Genomic DNA, 20,160 nt, shown 5'->3' on the forward strand with positions numbered 1-20,160 from the left:
GAGGGTGGGGGGAGTGAGTCTGGGCCTGGGCCTCTGTCCCCACCCCCCATGTAGGCAATGGAGCAGACAGGCCTGCCCCTCTGGTGCCAATGCCAGTGCCACTGGCCCCGGCCACCTGACCCTGCAGGTGGTGCCGGCAACAGAGCGGATGGAGCAGGGAGCAGGGCCAGCAGTGCCACTGTCCACCCTGCTCCCTGCATGCCGCGAAAATGGAGAGGATAGGGGTGGCAAGGCCAGCGCCGCTGGCCGTGCTCTGCTGGCCTTACAGGTGGCAGTGACAGAGCCGATGGGGTGTCGGGGCCAGCAGACAGAGGGGGCAGCCCAGCCTGGCCACAGCCTCAGCCCCAAAGCGGCGGAGGGGAGAGGGCCCGGCCTTGAAGGGTGGGGTGGAGCGGGGCCGGACACAGGTCACTGTCCCTGGCCACCCCCCATCATTTTTGACAGGCAATTTCCTAGTATATAAATATATACATACATATAAATACATATACACACACACACATATCTATCTACACACACATCTATCTATTTATACACACACATGCACACATACACTAGCAGGCAGGGATTTAAGTCTCCTGTAGGCGATACATGAGAAGCAATCAAGGCCCATATAGATAATAATAAAGAAACCTCCCCTGTGTTTGGAAAGTTGGGCTAGTGGAAATTTGCCAAGAAAGCCTTCCTTATGCTGTTTGGACTACAGCGACTAGAAAACTGGCTGACATACCCAGTTGTTGGCTAATCCTGTAAACCCAGGAGCCCCCTGCTGGATGGGAGCAGCAGGCTTAGTTTGCTCAGCTGTGGGATGAATTCCTTTGTCACGGGAAAAGCACCAAATACTGCTGCCTCTGCATTTAAAGCTTGACCAAGCCCTCCCTGCAGCCTCCCCCAGAGACTAAAGGAGACTTTGTAGCGTGCAGCAGTCTGTTTAGTACAGACAGGGGTTAAGTAATTTACTTACAGACAAAAGGCAAGCAGCTGCTTGATTTACTGCTTCTGCCAGGGCTCTGAATTACACTATAACCAGCCTTAATAAGGTGTTAACAGTTCCAGGCCACTGTTCCAGGATGAAATAGAAGGGAGGCTTAATTCAATTTAACCAGTGCCTTTCATATCAAAATGAGTAGGGTTTGGCAAATGGCTTGTGTCATTTGCAAGATATAAATTGCTGCCCACGTTACCAGTAGGGATCTTAAATGACTTGTACATAAATTACCAAGACTGGGAAAAAAAGAAAAAGAGTAGCATGGATGAAGGAGTGGGGAAGGAAAAACTATTACCATCATTATCCATATGGTATTACAACCCTACTTTTCTAATCAGCGTGGGATCCAGTTGGGCTAAGCAATGAGTAATCCAATAAGTGACCACTGTTGGGACAGCAACGCAGTGGACTAGAGGTCTAGGAAAGTTGTAGAATTGCCATCCTTGGAGGTGTTCCAGTAGAGGTTAGAAAGGCATTGGGCAAGGATGATCTAGCAGTAGTTATGCCCATGCTCTCCTATGGGTATTTCCCAATGCGTCCAGGCTTTGCTGGTTGCCACATGGGGCTGGGAAGGGATTTTTTTCTCTCCTTCTGCTGCTACATGTGTCACGGTTCTTTTTTCAGCTTACTTAGAGGCATTGGGTGTTGGCAGGTTGTTGGCTGCATTGGGTTACAGAAGTATTGGGTGCTGGCTGCAGCCAAGGCTGAGGATTTTGACTGGGCTGTGCCAGTGCTCCTACTGGTCTCAGCCAAGGTACCCGCTAAGCTGCGTGTGTGTGTGGCCGTGCACAATTAAAAATCTTGTTGTGCACCAACTTCTTAATGCCGTGCACTGCTCAGAGACGAGCTGGGTACAGAGTGAGGTGGAGGCACTGGCGCCGGCATGGGACAATTACCGAAGGTAAGCTCCTTACTCCTCATGCAGGGCAGGCAGTGGCTCCTCCCCGAGGAGAGGTGAGGTTGGGGCTGGTGCAGGCTCCGCTGGCTCCGGGGCACTGCTCCGCTCTCCTGCATCGCCTCGGGGAGTGGGGAGGCACATGGTGTCAGGGCTGCGGAGTGGAGCAGTTCCCTGAAGCCAGCAGAGCCAATGCCAGCCCCCTACCTCCATCCCTCCCTTGTCTCACCTCAGGGAGGAGCCGCTGCCTGCCCTGCATGAGGAGCGAGGAGCTTACCTTTGGTAAGTGTCCCATGCCGGCCCTGGTGCCTCCCTTCCAGTTTAATCAATTGGAGATGATATCTTTTATTAAGCCAACAAGATTTTTGCAAAAATATTCTTTAAAGAGAGTAAGCACACTTTGTCTCTGCTGGGTGATTTTCTGGTTTCTTCAGTTCTTACTGATGATTTATCTCAGGAAGGCATTAAACAGCAAGTAACTGCTGAAGCGGCGGCTCTGCACCCAGGTCGCTGCCCTGGGGAACACATACACGTCTTGCAAGCTGTGCGTCCCATGGCTCTTGGTTGCATTAGGGAAGGGCTCACAAGTTTGGCAAGCTCAGAGCTAGGACAAGGGTTGTATTGCCATCTATCAATTGACTGTGTCCGGTCCATGGCTACCCCACAGCACTCCACTACGCTGCTCTGGGCAGCAGTTAGCATGGAGAAGGCTGCTGGCTGAACCCTGCCCGCTCCCACCTGGACACCTACTGTGGGACACTTACTGGCAGACCGCACTGAAAGGGGGAAGAGGGACCGAAGCAGTGCGTTCACAGACCACTGCTCCTTAGAGGGAACAGTGGTCTCAGCATTCCCTCTAAGTTGTGTGGTGTGCGCAGCCATGCAGGCGCGCTCATGCCGTGTTGCCAGGAGCGCTCATGCTGTGCTGCCAGGCACGCCTGCACACATCGCACAGCTTAGAGGGAATGCTGCTGGGTCTTAACCCGACATGTTGCTGGCTAGAGGCTCTTTCTTGCCCCTCTGTTCAGCTCAGACTGATCAGCAGATATTTGGGGTCAGGAAGGAACATCAGACTGGCACAGACTGTGGTGGGAGTCTTGCCTTCCTTTGCATGGCTATCAAGCATATTTTTACACCCCTCAAAGCAGCCGGCCACTTTACTACCATCATCTCAAGAGCCTGGAGAGGTATCACCGGTGCCTCTGGGAAATCCTCCACGTGCAGTGAGAAGATGGTGGCAGAAACACCAGCATCCTCGCTCAACCCAACGTCACCAGCATGGAGCCGGCAATCCTCAAGCACCAACTTTGCTGCACCAGACATTGTGCGCGGGCCCCAACTCTGGGCGCTCAGATCCCAGTGGGGCAGAGACCACAAGAACGCGCTGCCATCCAACCTCAAGAAAATGACGCCAACACCAAGAGCCGGAGGTGCCGTGTGCCAGTCCAGCGCTGCGGGTGGGGAGGGAAGAGCCTCGAAGCAGAAAGGAGAGAGAGGCTCCGGGTCCACCACGTGCTTTACTCCCAGGGGCCAGGGCTGCGCAGGCGCAGGAGCAGCCCCCCTTCCGCGGCTGCAGAGCCGGCCTCCTGCGTCAGGGGGCTCTTCCTTCCGGCCGGGCGGCTCGTGCGCGGCGGCACCATGGCGCTCTACAACTTTAAGAAGATCACAGTGGTTCCGTCCGCCAAGGTGGGGCGGGCGCAGCGTTCGCGGCGGGGCGGGGGGACCCGGGGGCGGCGCTCGCCCACGTGGAGGCTCCTCCGGGGTCGGGGTCGGGGTCGGGGTCGGGGTCGGCCCCGGCCCCGGCCCCGGCCCCGCGTGCCTGGGCCTCTCTGGTACGGGACAGCCGGTGCTCACGTGTCTTTGCTTGCAGGACTTCATAGACCTGACGCTGTCCAAGACGCAGCGGAAAACTCCGACCGTCATCCACAAGCATTACCAGATCCATCGCATTCGCCAGTTTTATATGCGGAAAGTCAAGTACACTCAGCAGAATTACCACGACCGCCTCACCCAGATCTTAACCGACTTTCCCAAATTGGACGTGAGTGACTTCGACGTTTGGGCATTTAAACGATGTTTACCTCCAGGCGTCTGCTGGGAGCTGTCGTGTTGTGAGCGTGCGTGGCCGGGCCAGGAGATGTCGAAGGGATGGTCTGTGCCTGCGGGAGAGTGGCCTGCCAAAGCTGCGTTCCAGCGGGGCGCTGGGGGCATTTATACATGTGCTTTTTCGCGGATGTGTTTTAGTTCAGAAGCGCGCCTCCGCTGCTGTTTTCTGCATGCTGACGTGCATTTTGCCACTTATACAACTCCGTGCGTCACGGCACCTGGTGTTGTGGTGCATGCATGTGTAAAAATGTCCAAGGAAACTTGTGCTACAAAAGGAGCTTTTTCCAGATGGGACAGTAAATGGGTTGTGACCACTAGGGGTCCTTAGCAGTCCACGTGGCACGGTTTGTTTTGCAGGAGTTTGGGGGATTTAACAGTTACAGGCTTCTTTATGCGGGTTCTGTACGTGCAAATTCGCTCTTACGATGGCCCTGGGGCACCCGAGGGGAAGACTAGGAGTAACGGCCACAAACTTCTGGAAGGCCGGTTCAGGCTCAATGTTAGGAAAAACGTCTTCACAGTCAGGGTGTCCAGACTGGAATAAGCTCCCTCCAGAGTTGGTGCAATCGCCTACCCTGGAAATTTTCAAGAGGAGACTGGACAGTTACCTCGCTGGGGTCACCTGACTCCTGTTATCTTTCCTGCCTGGTGCGGGGGGCTGGACCCAATGATCTTCCAAGGTCCCTTCCTGCCTTACAATCTACAAATACCAAAAATTTGTTATATGCATGGTAAATTCACTCTTTTATGCGATTGGTGTGGTGGAAGCCTGTATTCAGCTGCTTTTGTGTGGTGCGTTGTGGGAGTGACGTGCACCAAGTCTCCTGTGTGGGTCTGTGCTCTTTGCTCGTTGTCTGTAACACGTTTCTATAGTTGCCATCCCCATTATGGTTTATAAGCGTCTCGCTAGCTTATCTCCTACCCCTGTCCCTGGTCTATCAATGAAGCCTTCACCACCCTCTCTTCATACCGGCTAAACATTCACCACCACCGTATGCGTGTGTGCACTGTCTGCGGTTGGTGAGTACCAAAATTGTCCTGTAAAAGTGGTCGAGATGGGTCTGGGGGTCAGTACAGTCGAGGTCTTGGAACTTATCCCTATTTGTTACGTTGTAAAGTGGGTTCCCTTTATGCAAATTTGAGGTAGGTGCCATTTTCCAGGAATGCATGTACAGCATAAAGCGAGGGAAACCTGTAGTTTCTAGGGAAGTTTCAGTTTGGATATGGACATGCATAACAGAACAGTTTAAACCTTAAGTAGACACACGTACAGGCCTGTTAAAGCAGGGGTGGGCAATGATTTTGGGCAGAGGGCTGCTTACTGAGTTTTGGCAAGCCATCAAGGGCTGCATGACAGGCAGCCGGGGGCAGATAAATATTGACTTTTCTAAATTTTTTAGGGGCCCCGCGGGCTGGATAGAATGGTCTGGTGGGCTGCATCTGGCCCACGGACTGCATTTTGTCCATACCTGAGTTAAAGCCTCCTGAAACGGTTCAAAAGTGCACCTGGAAAATCAGGTACTGTTTTGAACCAGTTCCTTGTGAACAGGTCCAGTGTTACGCATGTACAGTCAGCATTCTCTGACAAGTCTAGTCAATCCTCCAGGCATCCCACACAGCACCATACCTCACCTCCTCCTTTCACCCCCCACCCCCTACACCTTCAACCAATTGCTCTGTTACACACCAGAACTCTACTGTCCCCTTCTTTTTACTCCAGCTTTGGTCAACATTATTGAACAAGGAAGATCACTGATCAATAAAAGTCATCCTGACAACCCACTGTGTCCTAACTCTGTACTCAACCGCAGTTCCTTATCATGCCATTTCCCAAACCCCCTCCAGCCCAGTCAGGCAACTACACTGCAGACTTTAGTCAACTACAGATTATTGAAGTTTATTGAATTCGCTTGTTCAGAGTACAGAGAAAGCAGAGAAGTGAAAATGCCTCCATTGCAGGTTACCCACCTCCCTGGGACCACCCACAAAAGCAGGGGTGCAAGTACTGTTCCCCCTGCTGCCCCCCACTTGCTCACTACAAGGCATGCTGACCTGGGTGCTTGCTCTTCAGTCACAACACTTTACATAGCTATAAATCATCTACCAGTAAGTGACATTTGGGAAACATTCATTTGTTAGGTGTGTCCTCACCCTTGACTGAAATTGCTGCTGAATGGTGTGAATACAAATGAAGTTTGCCAAAAGGTCAGTGTTGTGGCTTTCTACTTCTAGCTGAAAGGTGCTCCATAAACAGTATTACTTTTGTGATACTTACTGCCACTCATATATTTAGTAGAAAGCATGAATATCTGAAGATAGGTATGAATTGTCCCCACATACAGTAATTTGTCTTAAGAAGCTTGCTTCTAAAGCACCAGTAGCATACTCAGTGCTGTAAAAGCATTAACAAAAGTATGATCCTGTCCATGATGCTTAGATTAATGCTTTGTCCTTCAATAGGAACATTAGTCATTTAAGTAGGAGTTTGTGTACAGCGAGTGATCTACCTGTACTTATCCAGCTATAGAATTGTGAATGTAATTTGTATTAGGACGGTCTTTTCTGGATTTGTTTTTATTTCTAATCATGTATTCCACTGCAACATTTCAAAATACATCTTCCCTATTTGGTTTGCGTTGGATACTGTCACAGGGTCAAGCTTCTTAAAAGTATTGGTCAGTCAGTTAGTCCCGAGGCCACATTGACCATTGGGGCACCTTTGATGTAGCAATAACTTTCCTCTGTTCTTCCTGGTCTTTTGCAATCTGTACAATCAGTCAGTTTTAATCCCAGACTTTGATGTTGGTGGTCCAGCTTGTCCTAGGTATCCTCTTCTTCATCCATCCGCAGCACCGTGCAGGATGGTGTTGGCAAGATTACCAGGCCTTCCTGTTAAGTGTTCAAACCACTGCCTCTTACTTCTTATGATTTCTAGTAAGGGTTTGTGTTTGTCGACTTCTTGTCTGATTTGATCTTTCACAGATTTATTTGTTCTGTATGCAGTGTAGGGTATGTGTAGAAGTCTTCCAAAGTACCGCATTTCAAAGGTCTCAATTTGCTTTTTCAGTGCCCTAGTGAGTGTCTAGGTCTCGCAGCCATAGAGCATTGTTGAAATGACAGCAGCATATAGTAGGTGGAATTTTGTTTTCATAGTGAAGTTGTTACTAGTCCAGATTTTCATCAGCTTTACTAGTTGTCCAATGATGATGGCTATTTTTGTTTTTACTTCTTTTTCTGATGTAGCATCTTCTGTGATGGTTAGTCCAAGGAATTTAAAATGCGTTGCTTTAAAAGTAAAGCGTATATGGAGTTAAAATAGCCTTTCTGAGATTCTTTTATATACTGATCGTGGCATGCTTTAAACTCTCTTGAAATACAATTGACGTGAAGAAGCTACATTTGTGATGGGCAGAAGGGTTTGCGTGAGCATAAAACCCCCATTTTTACAACATCATGAAGAAATGAGATCACTGAGTAAAAGCAAAGGTTTGCCTTCTTGCTGTATTTCTACATAAAGCAATATGTTTTTACAAAAAAAGTCTACTGCTACACAGAATGCTTGTATTTTCCTTTTTTTATAATATCTCTTTTTTCCCCTTAACACAAACTATTATAAAACTGAAGACGAATACAGAAGCTTAGTTTTGTGTTAATCAGTCTGATGAGATTCTATAAAGCAAGAATTCAAAATTAGGATTAATTTACACGTTCTGGACAGCAGGTTTTCACTAGAGTTTTTTAAATCTAGAAAACAGCTTTCAGTTTGTACTTACCAACTACACTAGTGTATTTCTTGTATCTAGGAAAAAATTAACATTTGTAGTTGCTTAAGATTCTCTGTTCAAGAAGGAAAACATTCCAAAATGTTTTGATTAATTATTTTTTTGTTCTGTACTTTTTAGGATATCCATCCCTTTTATGCAGATTTGATGAATGTTCTCTATGACAAAGATCATTATAAATTGGCATTAGGACAGATTAATATTGCCAAGAATCTGATTGACAAGTAAGATGCATTTATTTTCTTTTTTTTCCCTCTGTCAGTATGATAATAGCAGATTGACCTTTTCCTCCCTTCCCCTGCAGCGTTGCCAAGGATTATGTGCGACTAATGAAATATGGTGATTCCCTTTACCGCTGCAAACAACTGAAACGTGCTGCTTTGGGACGGATGTGCACGATTATCAAAAGACAAAAACAAAGTTTGGAATATTTGGAGCAAGGTGTGTATTGAAATATGCTAAACTGAAGCATTGTGAATAGGGGTGCACCAACAAAGATTTTTGTTTTTTGGCTGATACCGATGGCCAATTATTAACCAGCCTTATTGGCTGATACTGATCTGGTAGCCAATATGCAGCCTGGCATCTTGGGGAGCAGCATTTGGCCAATAAGTCTGTGGAGGGGAAATGTGTGTCGGGGGCAGATTGAGGCCCCCACAGTGAGGGAGGGAGGGAGTGGGGCTGGGGCAGGGGCAGGTGATGCCCTGTTGGGGCGGGGTGAAGGACAGAGCCAGGGGCACCTCATGCGGAGGGAGAGGCAGCTCCCTGTCACTGTGTGCACCCCTGGGTGAGGCATGGGGGACATGTCCCTCCTTGATTTGTGCGTGGGGTGATGGAGGGCTGCCTGCTGTAGACTTGGGGCCAGCGGCTGTGCCAGCCTCTTCCCAGTGGGGGTGAGGCGGGCAGTGGTGGCACTGGGAGGGGGGGTCTGCAGGGTGCCATGGTGAATTTTGGGCTGTATCCTGCCCCAGTCCAGCCCCCCAGCGCAGCCCCTGGCCTTGATCCCACAGCAGGCAGCCTGTCTTTGCCCTGCACACAAATCTGGGGGACACAGGCCCCCCACACCTCTGCTGGGGGTGCACATAGAGATGGGAGCTGCGCCCCCTGGACAAGCTGCTCATGGCTCTGTCCTGTGCACCGCCCTGACTGGGCAGCACCTGCGCCAGCCCCACTCCCTCCCTCACTGTGGGGACCTTGATCTGCCCCTCCTACCCCTTCCCTGCCCCCCACCTCTTTCGCCCACAAACTTACCAGCCAGAAGCTACTCTCCACACTGCCCGTCTGCATTCCTGGCCACATGCATGCTGCGGCTGCGTGCATGCACACGGCATTTATCAGTGTTATTATCGACTACACTGGCCAGAAAAAGGCAATTGCCAATAATGTCAATTTTCCTTTTTATCAATACCGATCTGATGTGGACCAATATATCAGTGCACTTTTAATTGTGCAGAGAGCACTTAAAGTTCACACTGAGTTTGAAATCTTCCCTTGTTACAGATAGCACCTAAAATATATTAAGTAAAAGAGATTAAAGGGAAAAAAAAGTCTAGATTATAAATCTCACTGTTTCTCTTGGGTAATCTGTCAGATTCATGTACTTGAGTCTTTCACACAGCAACAGGAGATAGTTTTAAAAACCAAGAAAATATGACTGGCACTGGAGCCCCAAGGAAAATGATAGTACCTTAAAGTATTTCTAACTTAAATTTGAAACTGACTGGATGTTAGTTAAGTATCTTGAACATTGTATTCACAGTTAATCAAGTTAATTGAGTGCATTTTTTCCTATTTTATTTTATTTACTTTGGCAGTGTTGCAGGAGATTTTTATCTGCATCACTTCCCCATGTCGAAGAAAACCAGTGCCAAATATTTTTCAAGAATTCTTCCTCTCCATAGCCTTTGTTGTGTAATGGCTACATTGTTTCTGTTTAAGGTAGCAAAATGTTAATTTAAAATAACATTGAAAGTAAAATTTTAATGAAGCTATATTTACAAACAGTTCACCTGAGGGTTAATGAAAGAAGTCAAAGTGCTCCATAGGTGGCATGTTCTGATCTACTGGTGACTATTTCTCCTCAACGTAATTAATGTTTGTAACACTTCACAGTAGAATGTAAAAGGATAAAATTATTAGCTTTCCTGTCTGTAAAGATATTTCTCTTCTGCTTAGTCTGTACTTAAACGCTAATTATCTTGTATAATTCAGTAAATTTTCTAACTTTTCAGTGCGACAGCATTTGTCCCGTTTACCAACCATTGATCCAAATACACGAACTCTACTGTTGTGTGGCTACCCAAATGTTGGAAAGTCCAGCTTTATAAATAAGGTTTGCAAAATGGTTCCTGTTAAAATAAATACCAGAATATCTTTTAATTAAGAATAATTCAAAAAGATCAAGTCTTTGGGAATCTTCATGTAGCACATAAGAGTTTGAGATGGAGATCTGAATATAGGACTAGGGCTTTTGTGGGATTCTCTGGCTTCTAGAAGAACGTTAGAAGTGGATTTCTTTTTTTTTATTTTTTTTTTTTTATTCTTTTAAGTTGTTTTTAAATAATGTAAGTTAGTGTATCATCAACTTGTCTAGCAGAGGAAAGTTTCTATCACAGTTAAAAAAACAAAAACAAAAAACCTGATAGCAAATAAAATGTATGATGCTGAGGTCATAGTGCATGTCAAGTAGCAACATCTTCTCATTGAACCAAGGGTGCCAGACTTATCTGGAGCACAGAGCTGTATCATTTGGCCTGTGGGGACAGAAATTTGGTGGTGGGGCAAGTGGTGGCAGCATTAATTGCAGTGGTTACTTGTCCCACCAGTTGATTTCTGACTCCTGGGCAGCCCTGCAGGCTGGATCCAGAGTACAAAGCTGGGTTGTGGCCCATGGGCAGCACTGCAGGCCAGATTACATGGTTTTGCAACTGTGGATCCAGCCCGTATAAGGATGTTTAGAAATTTGGTGGCGAGACAAGCCTTGGTGACTAACACTGCCACTGCTTGCTCTGCCACCAAATTTCCAGCCTTGGGGGTAAGATGACATAGCTCTGCATTTGAAATCCAGCCCATAGGGTTGCCCAGGGGCAGGAAATTACATAGTAAGATGAGTGACACCTGCTGACTGCCATGGCTGTGGGAGCCACAGCAGTTAACACTGCTGCTGGTTGTCCTTCCACCAAATTTCCAGACTCAGGGGCAGCCTTATGGGCCAGATGATACAGCTCCATAGGCTGCATCCAGCCCATGTGCTTTCTCTGTGACATCCCTACATTAAACACACAAAAATAATTCTATTTTTTTTATTTTAAGGTGACAAGAGCAGATGTAGAAGTACAGCCTTATGCCTTTACTACCAAATCCCTCTTTGTAGGACATATGGATTATAAGTATCTGCGTTGGCAGGTAAGATTTATTACTGTTTACAGCTCTTGTTCCACAGGAAACAAATCATGAGGATCCTGCTGTTCAATTTTGAATTGTGAATTGAATTTAGCTTTGTTGATTACAGTTACCAGTTAATTTTACCCAAAGGACTGCTGAGCAACATATTGGACTAGACGCAGTCAGTGGGCAGAAGCTCTCAGTGGGCAGAAGCTATTCTAAAAATGAACATACTGGGGTATTCCTGTTTCTGGGAAGGTCAGGGAACTTGGGTAATTCATCAGTAGCCATAGATAACTCATCTCTAAAATTATGTGAATCAGATCAGGGCCAGTCTCTTGACTTTCTGATTGAATAGCAGTCAGGGGGTGAATAGCACCTTGTTCAAATTCGCAGATGACACGAAGATGTGGGGGGAGGTGGGTACGCTGGAGGGGAGGGACAAGCTGCAATCAGATCTGGACAGGTTACAGGGGTGGGCAGATGAGAACAGGATGGGTTTCAACACTGACAAGTACAAGGTGCTGCACCTGGGGAGGAAGAACCAGCAGCATACCTACGGGCTGGGGAACTCCCCTCTCGCCAGCACAGAGGCAGAAAAGGATCTTGGAGTCATTATTGACTCAAAGATGAACATGGGCTGCCAATGTAGGGATGCAGTCAGAAAGGCTAACCTCACCCTGTCATGCATCCACAGATGCATCATGAGCAGCTCCAAGGAGGTGATCCTCCCCCTCTATGCGACCTTGGTCAGGCCCCAGTTGGAGTACTGCGTCCAGTACTGGGCGCCGCACTTCAGGAGGGATGTGGACAACATTGAGAGGGTCCAGAGGAGGGCCACTCGCATGATCAGGGGGCAGCAGGTCCTATGAGGATAGGCTATGGGATCTGAACCTGTTCAGCCTCCACAAGAGAAGGCTGAGAAGGGATCTGGTGGCCATCTATAAACCGGCCAAGGGAGACCACCAGGCAGTGGGAGAGTCCCTGTTCCCCCAAGCACTACTGGGAGTAACAAGGAACAGCAGCCATAAGCTGACAGAGCAGATTCAGGCTGGATATCAGGAGGCGCTACTTCACAGTCAGGGTGGCTAGGATCTGGAACCAACTTCCAAGGGAAGTGGGGCTCGCTTCTACCCTGGGGGTCTTTAAGAGGAGGCTAGATAGACACCTTGCTGGGGTTGTCTGACCCCAGTACTCTTTCCTGCCTGTGGCAGGGGGTTGGACTTGATGTTCTGCTCAGGTCCCTTCCAACCCTACCAGCTATGAAACTGTGATTCAGTTCACACAAAAATGCATTATAATAGCTGGTTGTATTCACCAAGTACAAGCACTCATTGTTTTATTAGTCTTATCTTGCTGTGAAATGAAGTACTCTTCTCATTCTAATTTAATACTGAATTTTTTGTCATTCCACTCTCACTCTCTTACTTTGACTGAATTTATAATCTTCATGGCCCTTTTTTTTTCTTGGCTAGAATGGAAGTATGCATGTGTGATTGATATTGTCTCTGTCACTTTTTTTTTTTTCCTGATCAGAAAGCAAGCACATGCTGTGAAAGATTGATCAGTCCATATTCCTTTTCTTTCCTTTATCTTTAATTCTCAAGATCTTCTTTTATGGGTAGTCATGTTATATTAAGACCTAAGTTAATTAAATTTATCTGAATTTTAGGTGGTGGATACTCCTGGTATTTTGGATCATCCTTTGGAAGAAAGGAACACCATTGAGATGCAGGCTATAACAGCACTTGCGCATCTTCGTGCTGCTGTGCTGTATGTAATGGATGTGTCTGAGCAGTGTGGACATAGCCTGGAGGAGCAACTAGAACTCTTCAGAAATATTAAACCACTTTTTGCTAACAAGGTAGAACTGATCTACAATACCGTTCAAATCTAATTTTTTATTATGTGAGAAATCAGTTTAACACTAATTACTTTCTTTTTATTAGCCACTTATAGTTGTAGCGAACAAGTGTGATGTGAAGAGGATCTCAGAACTTCCTGAGGAAAACAAGGTGAGAAAGCTCTTTTCTTTTTCTTCTGTATTTTGGAAACAGAGCTGGAAGGAGCCTCTCGGGCCATAATCTTGGAAGTTTTTAAGAATAGGCTAGACAAACAGTTATCTGGAGTGGTTTAGACAGGGGTGACATTGGACTAGGTGACCTCTTGAGGTTCCTTCTAGTCTTTTTTTTCCTGTGATTCTGTGGTCATTGCAATGGCAGGAAGTAGAGTGGGTAAAAATGCTCAGGTGATCTTAGGTCCATGTAAACATGCTATATATATAAAGGAGGAAAAAAGTCCTTGCCAATTTGATTTGGGAGGAAATTACTTCTTGATTCTATACCTGCTGGCTGGTTTGACCATGGGCAGATAGACAAGACCCACCAACCAAGTACTAGATTTTCAGGTAGTTCTATCTCAAACTTCTAGCCATGGCCTGTATCCTTCAAAGAAATGAAAAAGGGGAAAAAAATCTCATGAAAAAACAGGTGCCAAATAGCATATTCAAAGGGGGGGAAATTTCCCATTTGCTCAAGGCAACCAGCAGATGGTCTGCTGATAACCAGCCGCTTCCCACATATACAATCTATGCACAGAGAAATCAAGTTTGTTTCAGTCTTTTCATGGGATTACTAACAACTCAAACCACACATCACGTGCTTAGATTACTACTCCCAGAATATCCCTCTGTAATCCATCCAGTAAATTTTCCCTTTTTGGAATAATTTAGGTTCCCTGCTCCCACTGTTTTGTTTGGAAGGACATTTCAGAACTTCCATCTTTTAATGGTTTGAAATGGTCTTCTAACTCCCAGTATAAATGTTTGCTACCAGTCTGCATCCATTTGATCTTGTACCAGCTTTGCTGTTTAACCTAAACAGCTTTCCTCCTTTTCTGCTATTCACTTTACAAGTGTATTTTTAAAGAATATTCATATCCCTTCTCAGCCTTTTTGTTTAAGCTAGATGAGTGAAGCTCTTTTAGTCTCCACTCATAGGTTTGCTGTTTTCCTAAACATCGTCCCAGCTCTCCTCAGCATTTGTTCCAGTTTAAATTTGTTTTTGAACATAGGTAGCCAGAACTATTCTAAACAGATTCTTGTGATTGTTTTACACAGCGGTACTGACACTTTCCCCAACTCTATACACTGCCTAATAAATTTTAGGGTGCATATATGAAAGTTTGGGGGTCTTTTCATGTACTTACATCTGGGCCTGAATTTCACAAGTTCCAACCACATATACAGTGAGAATGTATGATTTAAATTTTGCCTCTCTGAGAAGCTATATTTCATCTCCGTAAAGTATTTAAACAGTAGCAATTAACATTGATCAAGTTTCTGTCCATCTTTTTAGGAAAACATTGTTAACAATATTTCTCAGCTATGAGTGACAGAAGAATTTTGAACATTGACATGCAATTGGAAATGTAATGTGGAAGCAGCGCTCTTTAAGAAATAAGCCACCCCCATGTTAATATTAGCTTAATACTTATATTTCAGGATATTTTTGAAAATTTAGAAGCAGAAGGCTTTCCTGTAATAGAAACAAGTACTCTAACAGAAGAAGGGGTAATTAAAGTTAAAACAGAGGTGAGTTTCTTCTCTTCTTTTGCATATAGATAGACATACATTTCTGTGTTCAGCGTGTCATTGAAGCAGACTCAGTTAATCGAGTCTTCTCTGCACACAAGCTGACATGCACGGTGCTGCATTGCTTGCAGTTGTATAAGCGGCGAAATGTGTGTTAGTGTGTAGAAAATGGCAGCGGTGCGCTTTTGAACTAAAACACCTATGTGTTTTAGTTCAAAAGCAGACCTCTGCCATTTTCTGCATTCTGACATGCATTTTGCCACTTATACAACTACAAGTGATGCAGCAGCGCTGGGCACTGTGGTGCTTCTGTGTGTACAAATGCCCCTGATATGGATCTAACTTTATCCTTTTCTTTGTCAGCCAATACATGGCTGTACTGCATCAAGCCAGGCAGCCATTTGTTGTTGTTGTTGTTTCTGAGATTTCTGGCACTCTTGGATTCCATATTCTGGGCCCCTCTTTGAAATGAGATTGTCATATAAGCAAAATTATTGTTGTTGTTTCTGTGTCTGACATAGATGCATGGCAATTAGAATTAGACAAACAAATGTTGTTATTTTTACTTCTGACTTAATTTTTTAATAGTTTTGCTTATGAGGACAGCTTTAAGAAATGTCTTTTGAAAACCATGGAGCAATACTAGCTGCACAGTCTTAATTCAGAAGAGTGTAGTAGAAGTAAAATGAATTGTAGATAATTATTTCAAAGATGGCAAAAGACTATGCAAATTACAATGAAAACCCAGAAAGTGGATCTTGATGCAGAATAGACTGAAAAGTCACTGCTGGAAAATGCTAATGGATGTACCTAATCCTTGTAAAATTGCTGTGTTCTCTGAAGGAGCCTCTCCACTGTTTTCTACAATGGCTGTTTTTAATTTCTGTTCAGATAATGTTGTTATTTCTCAAAATAATGCACAGAAACAATATGCTTGGAAGGTTAACATACTTCAGATTTTATCATAGATTTAGCTGACAAAAAGATAAATTCATTAATTCAGCACTGCTATTCTCAGCAAGTTGAGAATTGTCTGCAGCTTAGAAGAACATATTCTAAATGGTTCACCTTAATGAACAGATGTTCTCTTAGAGTAGGCCATGGGTACATCTAAAAATAAAATTGAAGGTAGTTGTTTTTCTGGAAACTGTTTACACACTCATGAAACGTTACTCAAGTCTTATGTTGGAAGCTGTTTCCATGTTTCAATTTGAAATTGAACGAATGTGACAACCAGATACTTTATTGCAATTCATAGTCTTACACTTGGCAGAATTTTTTTTCAAGTGTCCTTTAAAAAAGAATTGGAATTGACCATAAATACAGATTTCCTTTTGCTTGTCCCCAAATGCAGCAGACAGACTGAAGAGAGATCTTTGTACAAATCTTGCTGGTTATTTCCCCCTTATGTTGGTTGTAGGCTCTTGATGTTAGTGATTGATTTCTCTTCCAATTAAATCTGAAGTCTAGATCTGTGAATTATTACAGATCTATTCCTGACTTTTTTTAAGCACCCAATATCAGTATTTTAAGTAAAAAAGCAACAAAGTGTTGTATATGAAGATAGGTGTCCACAGCTTGAAGGACAGTTTCTTAATCTCCTTTTTATCTGGAAGTTCTCTCCCTCCTTAATGCTACTTTCTATTTTTCCTTTAGGCTTGTGACAGACTACTGGCCCATCGGGTTGAAACCAAAATGAAAGGAAATAAAGTGACTGAAGTGCTGAATCGATTACATCTTGCTGTGCCATCCAAAAGAGATCACAAGGTAAGTTGTGTCATCATTAGCACTTCTTTTTATACCTTTTTCCATATTATTTGAAATATAAATATTATGAAAATCTCTGCTGACTTGAAGTACGATCAGATTTATGTTGAGGTGCATTTTGTTTGAATCCATGATTTTGTTTGCTGAAATGATGAGTGAATTCAGAACTCTTATCACTGAGGAACATGTAGCGATGATATTCTGTTTGCATTACTGCACCTTTGGGTTGCTGACTTAAAACATTAAAAATAAAAGGGGATTGGAGGCTTTTGCAATCAAACATCTTGCACTGATTTCAGGAAAGGCCACCTTTCATTCCTGAGGGAGCAGTAACACGGAAGAAACAAATGGAAGTAGATTTACCTAAAAAGAAAACCGTAAGTGGCTTTCAGAATATATCTGACATTTCTGAATTGGAGAAATAAATAGTGGAATAGTCAAATACTATATTATATAGTATATTAGGTACCTGGAAAATTTTATATTATTTATACCGTATGTGCCTTTGCAGGAAAGGGATCTTGAAGTGGAAATGGGAGATGATTATATTTTAGATCTACAAAGTAAGTATCATACAAGTCTCAGTATAATTAAAAGTGAAATTGAACCAAAAGAATGCCTTTCGGCAGATTTCAAGAGAAAAAATCTCACCCTAATTATCCTAACTTTTTCCCTGTAAGCATCTTTATTAATATTTAATTAGATGTTATCAGATGATTTCCCCAATTTTTTATTCTTAATGTGGCTTCCTGCACTTTCCCTCTTTGTTGTGCTTCCTGTTTTTAGAATCACTGTGATGAACTTGATTCAGGGTTTATTTGGTTTTCTTTTTCTCTTGTGTGATAAATATCTTAATAACACACAAAATCGTGCTTGACTCCAATCAATACCAAGTGAGTTATCTTGCCCCTGCATTATCATCACTCAGAAGAGTGTGCATGTTAGAGATCATTGCAAGGCCATTTTTTTTCTTTAAGATATTTTAACTTGTAAAAAAAAAAAAATGGCTAATTTCTGCTGCTTTTTTTCCCTAGAATATTGGGACCTAATGAATCCATCTGAAAAATATGATAGGATACCAGAGATCTGGGAAGGTCATAATATAGCTGACTATATAGACCCTGATATAATGAAGGTGAGCTTTACATTGTTTTATCCTACACTTTCTAACATATTCTATTCTTTTTTCTATTAGATTTAGTTTACTAACTTCTGGGTTCAAGAAGTATGTTTGCATTGACATGTATAAACTTTATGAAACTTTGTTTTTTTTTTCCTCCATATATATCTATTAACAAATTATTCTTAACCCATTTAAAGAAACTTTTTATCTTTTAAAAATGTTAATGTAGTCTTGGAAGAAACACAGTGCAGCTCTTTAGAGGATTGTTACATGATGGCTTGATCTGCTCTCTTCAACGATGGGAATGTTTTCCCTCTGCTTAGGCACTCTAAACCATAGGACTGAATTTGAACTTTCTGCGTATGAATGGCCTGATCATAAGGTTGCAATGATTTCCCTCTAACAGTGCAAACTGAAGTGGAAGGTGTTTCTGATCCTAATGTGAAGAACTTCTCTTTCTTTTTGTTTCTTTAAATTGTAAGAGACTGGAAGAGCTGGAGAAAGAAGAAGAGCTGAGACGAGCTGCTGGGGAATATGACAGTGAACCAGAAAGCGAAGATGAAGAAATGATGGAAATCAGACAGCTGGCGCAACAGATTCGAGAAAAAAAGAAGCTGAAAATTCTAGCATCTAAGGAGAAAAATACACAGGGTCCAAGGATGCCTAGAACAGCTAGGAAGGCAAGTATAGAGTACCATCTCTAATAAAGTCTCATTCATATATAATATGTAAATTGCAATTTAAGCAATGAATAATTGCTGTATTGGCAGGAAAAGAAAGGTAGAAATGAGGAGAGGCAGCAACCAGACTAACTTGAGAAGTAGCGAGAAACAAATACTGAGAAACAGTGTTTTTATAAGTGTCACGAATGTGAAGATTTTTTGGGGTGGCAGGGAGTCATTGCTAGTTCCCTTTGGGATGCTGGGAATCTTCGTTTCCAACTGTATAGAGCCCTTGTTTGTAACCCTCTGGGTTTTAAGATACTGAATTGTAAAGCTGTGATTTTTTTTTTTTTTTTTTTTTGATTTTTTTTTTGAAAACTTACCTGGGGGCTGAATCTTGCTGTCTGTAATTTTGGGGAAGTGAAATTACACCTTTTAGGAAAGAAATAAATATTTGTTATAGGGTGGCTATATTGTTTAAGTATGGCAACTGTTTGAACTTGCTTTAGAGTTTGAACTGTTAAGATGAGTCCTGTGAAGATGGAATAGTAGGTACTGAGCTAGTGAAATGATCAGAAATACATGGTAAGTTAATTCATTGCATGATTTTGCACCATATCATGTGTATCTGATGTCCATATGTAGGGGAAAGAGGGCATACTGTGTTTACATGGGCCTGCTGTTGATTAAGAGAAAACTGTATGGAATCATCTTTTAAAATAAGCATCTGCTCTTAATTCCCTCTATTTTTAGGTCCAGCGGAAGATGCTAGAGAAAGAGATGAATGATCTTGGTCTTGACATGGGTAATAAAAATGAGGTAAGGTTTCTTGATAACTAAATAGATCAAACAGATATTTAAAGAGTGACACTTTCAAGAACCTTGTTGGAGTCGTATGATAAATTTGCTTGGGCATTTTGAAAGTCTTTTGTAAAATGTACATCATTAGAAGTTCATTGATACATTGGTCCATATCGTATTGGCACCAATAAAAGGAAAATTGGCATTATTGGCAGTCAGCTTTTTTGCTGATGTGGCTGATAATGTTGCCAATAAACGTTGTGTGCATGCATGCAGCTGCACCATTCATAGGGTAAGGAATGCAGCCCAGCAGCTTGGAGAGAAGTGTCCAGCTGGTAAGTCTGTTAAGGGGGAAGAGGCATGGGGGGGGTGGGTACAGATTGAGGCCCCTGCATTGAGGGAGGGAGGGAGTGGGGCCAGGGGCAGGTGCTGCCCAGCTGGGGCAGAGTGGGGTGTGGTACAGTTGTGAATGGCTTGTCCAGGGGTGGGGAGGGGTGGTTCCTGCTGCTACATGTACCCCGAAGGAAGGCATGGGGTGCATGTGCCCCCCAGATTGCACGCAGGGCAAGGATGGGCTGCCTGCTGTAAGCTGGGGCTGCAGGTGGTGTGAGGCTCTTCCTGGGCCAGGGCTACACTTGGGGCAAGTAGTGGCGGCGCTAGGAGGGGGGCTATGGTGTGGGCTTAAGCCACCGCAAAATTTACCGTAACCTCCCCTCCCTGCCCAAACTCCCCTCCCAGTGTCACTACCGCCGCCTGCTATGCCCCAAGCACAGCCCTAGCCCAACCCCCTCACTGGGAAGAGTCCAGCACAGGCCACAGTGGCAGTCTGCCTCCACCTTGTGCGCAGATCTGGGGCATGTGCCCCCCATGCCTTCCCTGGGGGTGCGCGCAGCAGCAGGAGCTGCCCCCCTTCCACAGCTCGCCCCAGCTGGGCAGCGTTTGCCCCAGCCCCACTACCGCCCTCACCATGAGGGCCTCAATCTGCGCCCCCCATCTCCCCTTCCCTGCCTCCTCCCTCCCCCCCACCCCAACCCCCCCACCAGACTCGCCAGTTAGACGC

The 20,160-nt window shown here is 44.5% G+C and overlaps 1 protein-coding gene across 1 annotated transcript in view; it reads left to right on the forward strand.

Moving 5' to 3' along the window:
- The first annotated feature begins 3,483 nt into the window (after window positions 1-3,483).
- GTPBP4 (GTP binding protein 4) overlaps window positions 3,484-20,160 on the forward strand; it is a 24,242-nt gene continuing 7,565 nt past the window's right edge. The window contains exons 1-15 of the mRNA XM_006024979.3: window positions 3,484-3,569; window positions 3,754-3,924; window positions 7,892-7,995; window positions 8,076-8,212; window positions 10,003-10,103; window positions 11,084-11,176; window positions 12,828-13,019; window positions 13,105-13,170; window positions 14,658-14,747; window positions 16,404-16,514; window positions 16,814-16,891; window positions 17,026-17,077; window positions 17,549-17,649; window positions 18,120-18,317; window positions 19,053-19,118. Of these exons, the coding sequence (XP_006025041.1) occupies window positions 3,522-3,569; window positions 3,754-3,924; window positions 7,892-7,995; window positions 8,076-8,212; window positions 10,003-10,103; window positions 11,084-11,176; window positions 12,828-13,019; window positions 13,105-13,170; window positions 14,658-14,747; window positions 16,404-16,514; window positions 16,814-16,891; window positions 17,026-17,077; window positions 17,549-17,649; window positions 18,120-18,317; window positions 19,053-19,118 (1,608 nt within the window). The 5' untranslated portion in view covers window positions 3,484-3,521. The remainder of the gene's footprint in view (window positions 3,570-3,753; window positions 3,925-7,891; window positions 7,996-8,075; window positions 8,213-10,002; window positions 10,104-11,083; window positions 11,177-12,827; window positions 13,020-13,104; window positions 13,171-14,657; window positions 14,748-16,403; window positions 16,515-16,813; window positions 16,892-17,025; window positions 17,078-17,548; window positions 17,650-18,119; window positions 18,318-19,052; window positions 19,119-20,160) is intronic.

Source organism: Alligator sinensis, unplaced genomic scaffold, assembly GCF_000455745.1.
Source record: "Alligator sinensis unplaced genomic scaffold, ASM45574v1 scaffold370_1, whole genome shotgun sequence".
NCBI classification, from domain to species: domain Eukaryota; kingdom Metazoa; phylum Chordata; order Crocodylia; family Alligatoridae; genus Alligator; species Alligator sinensis.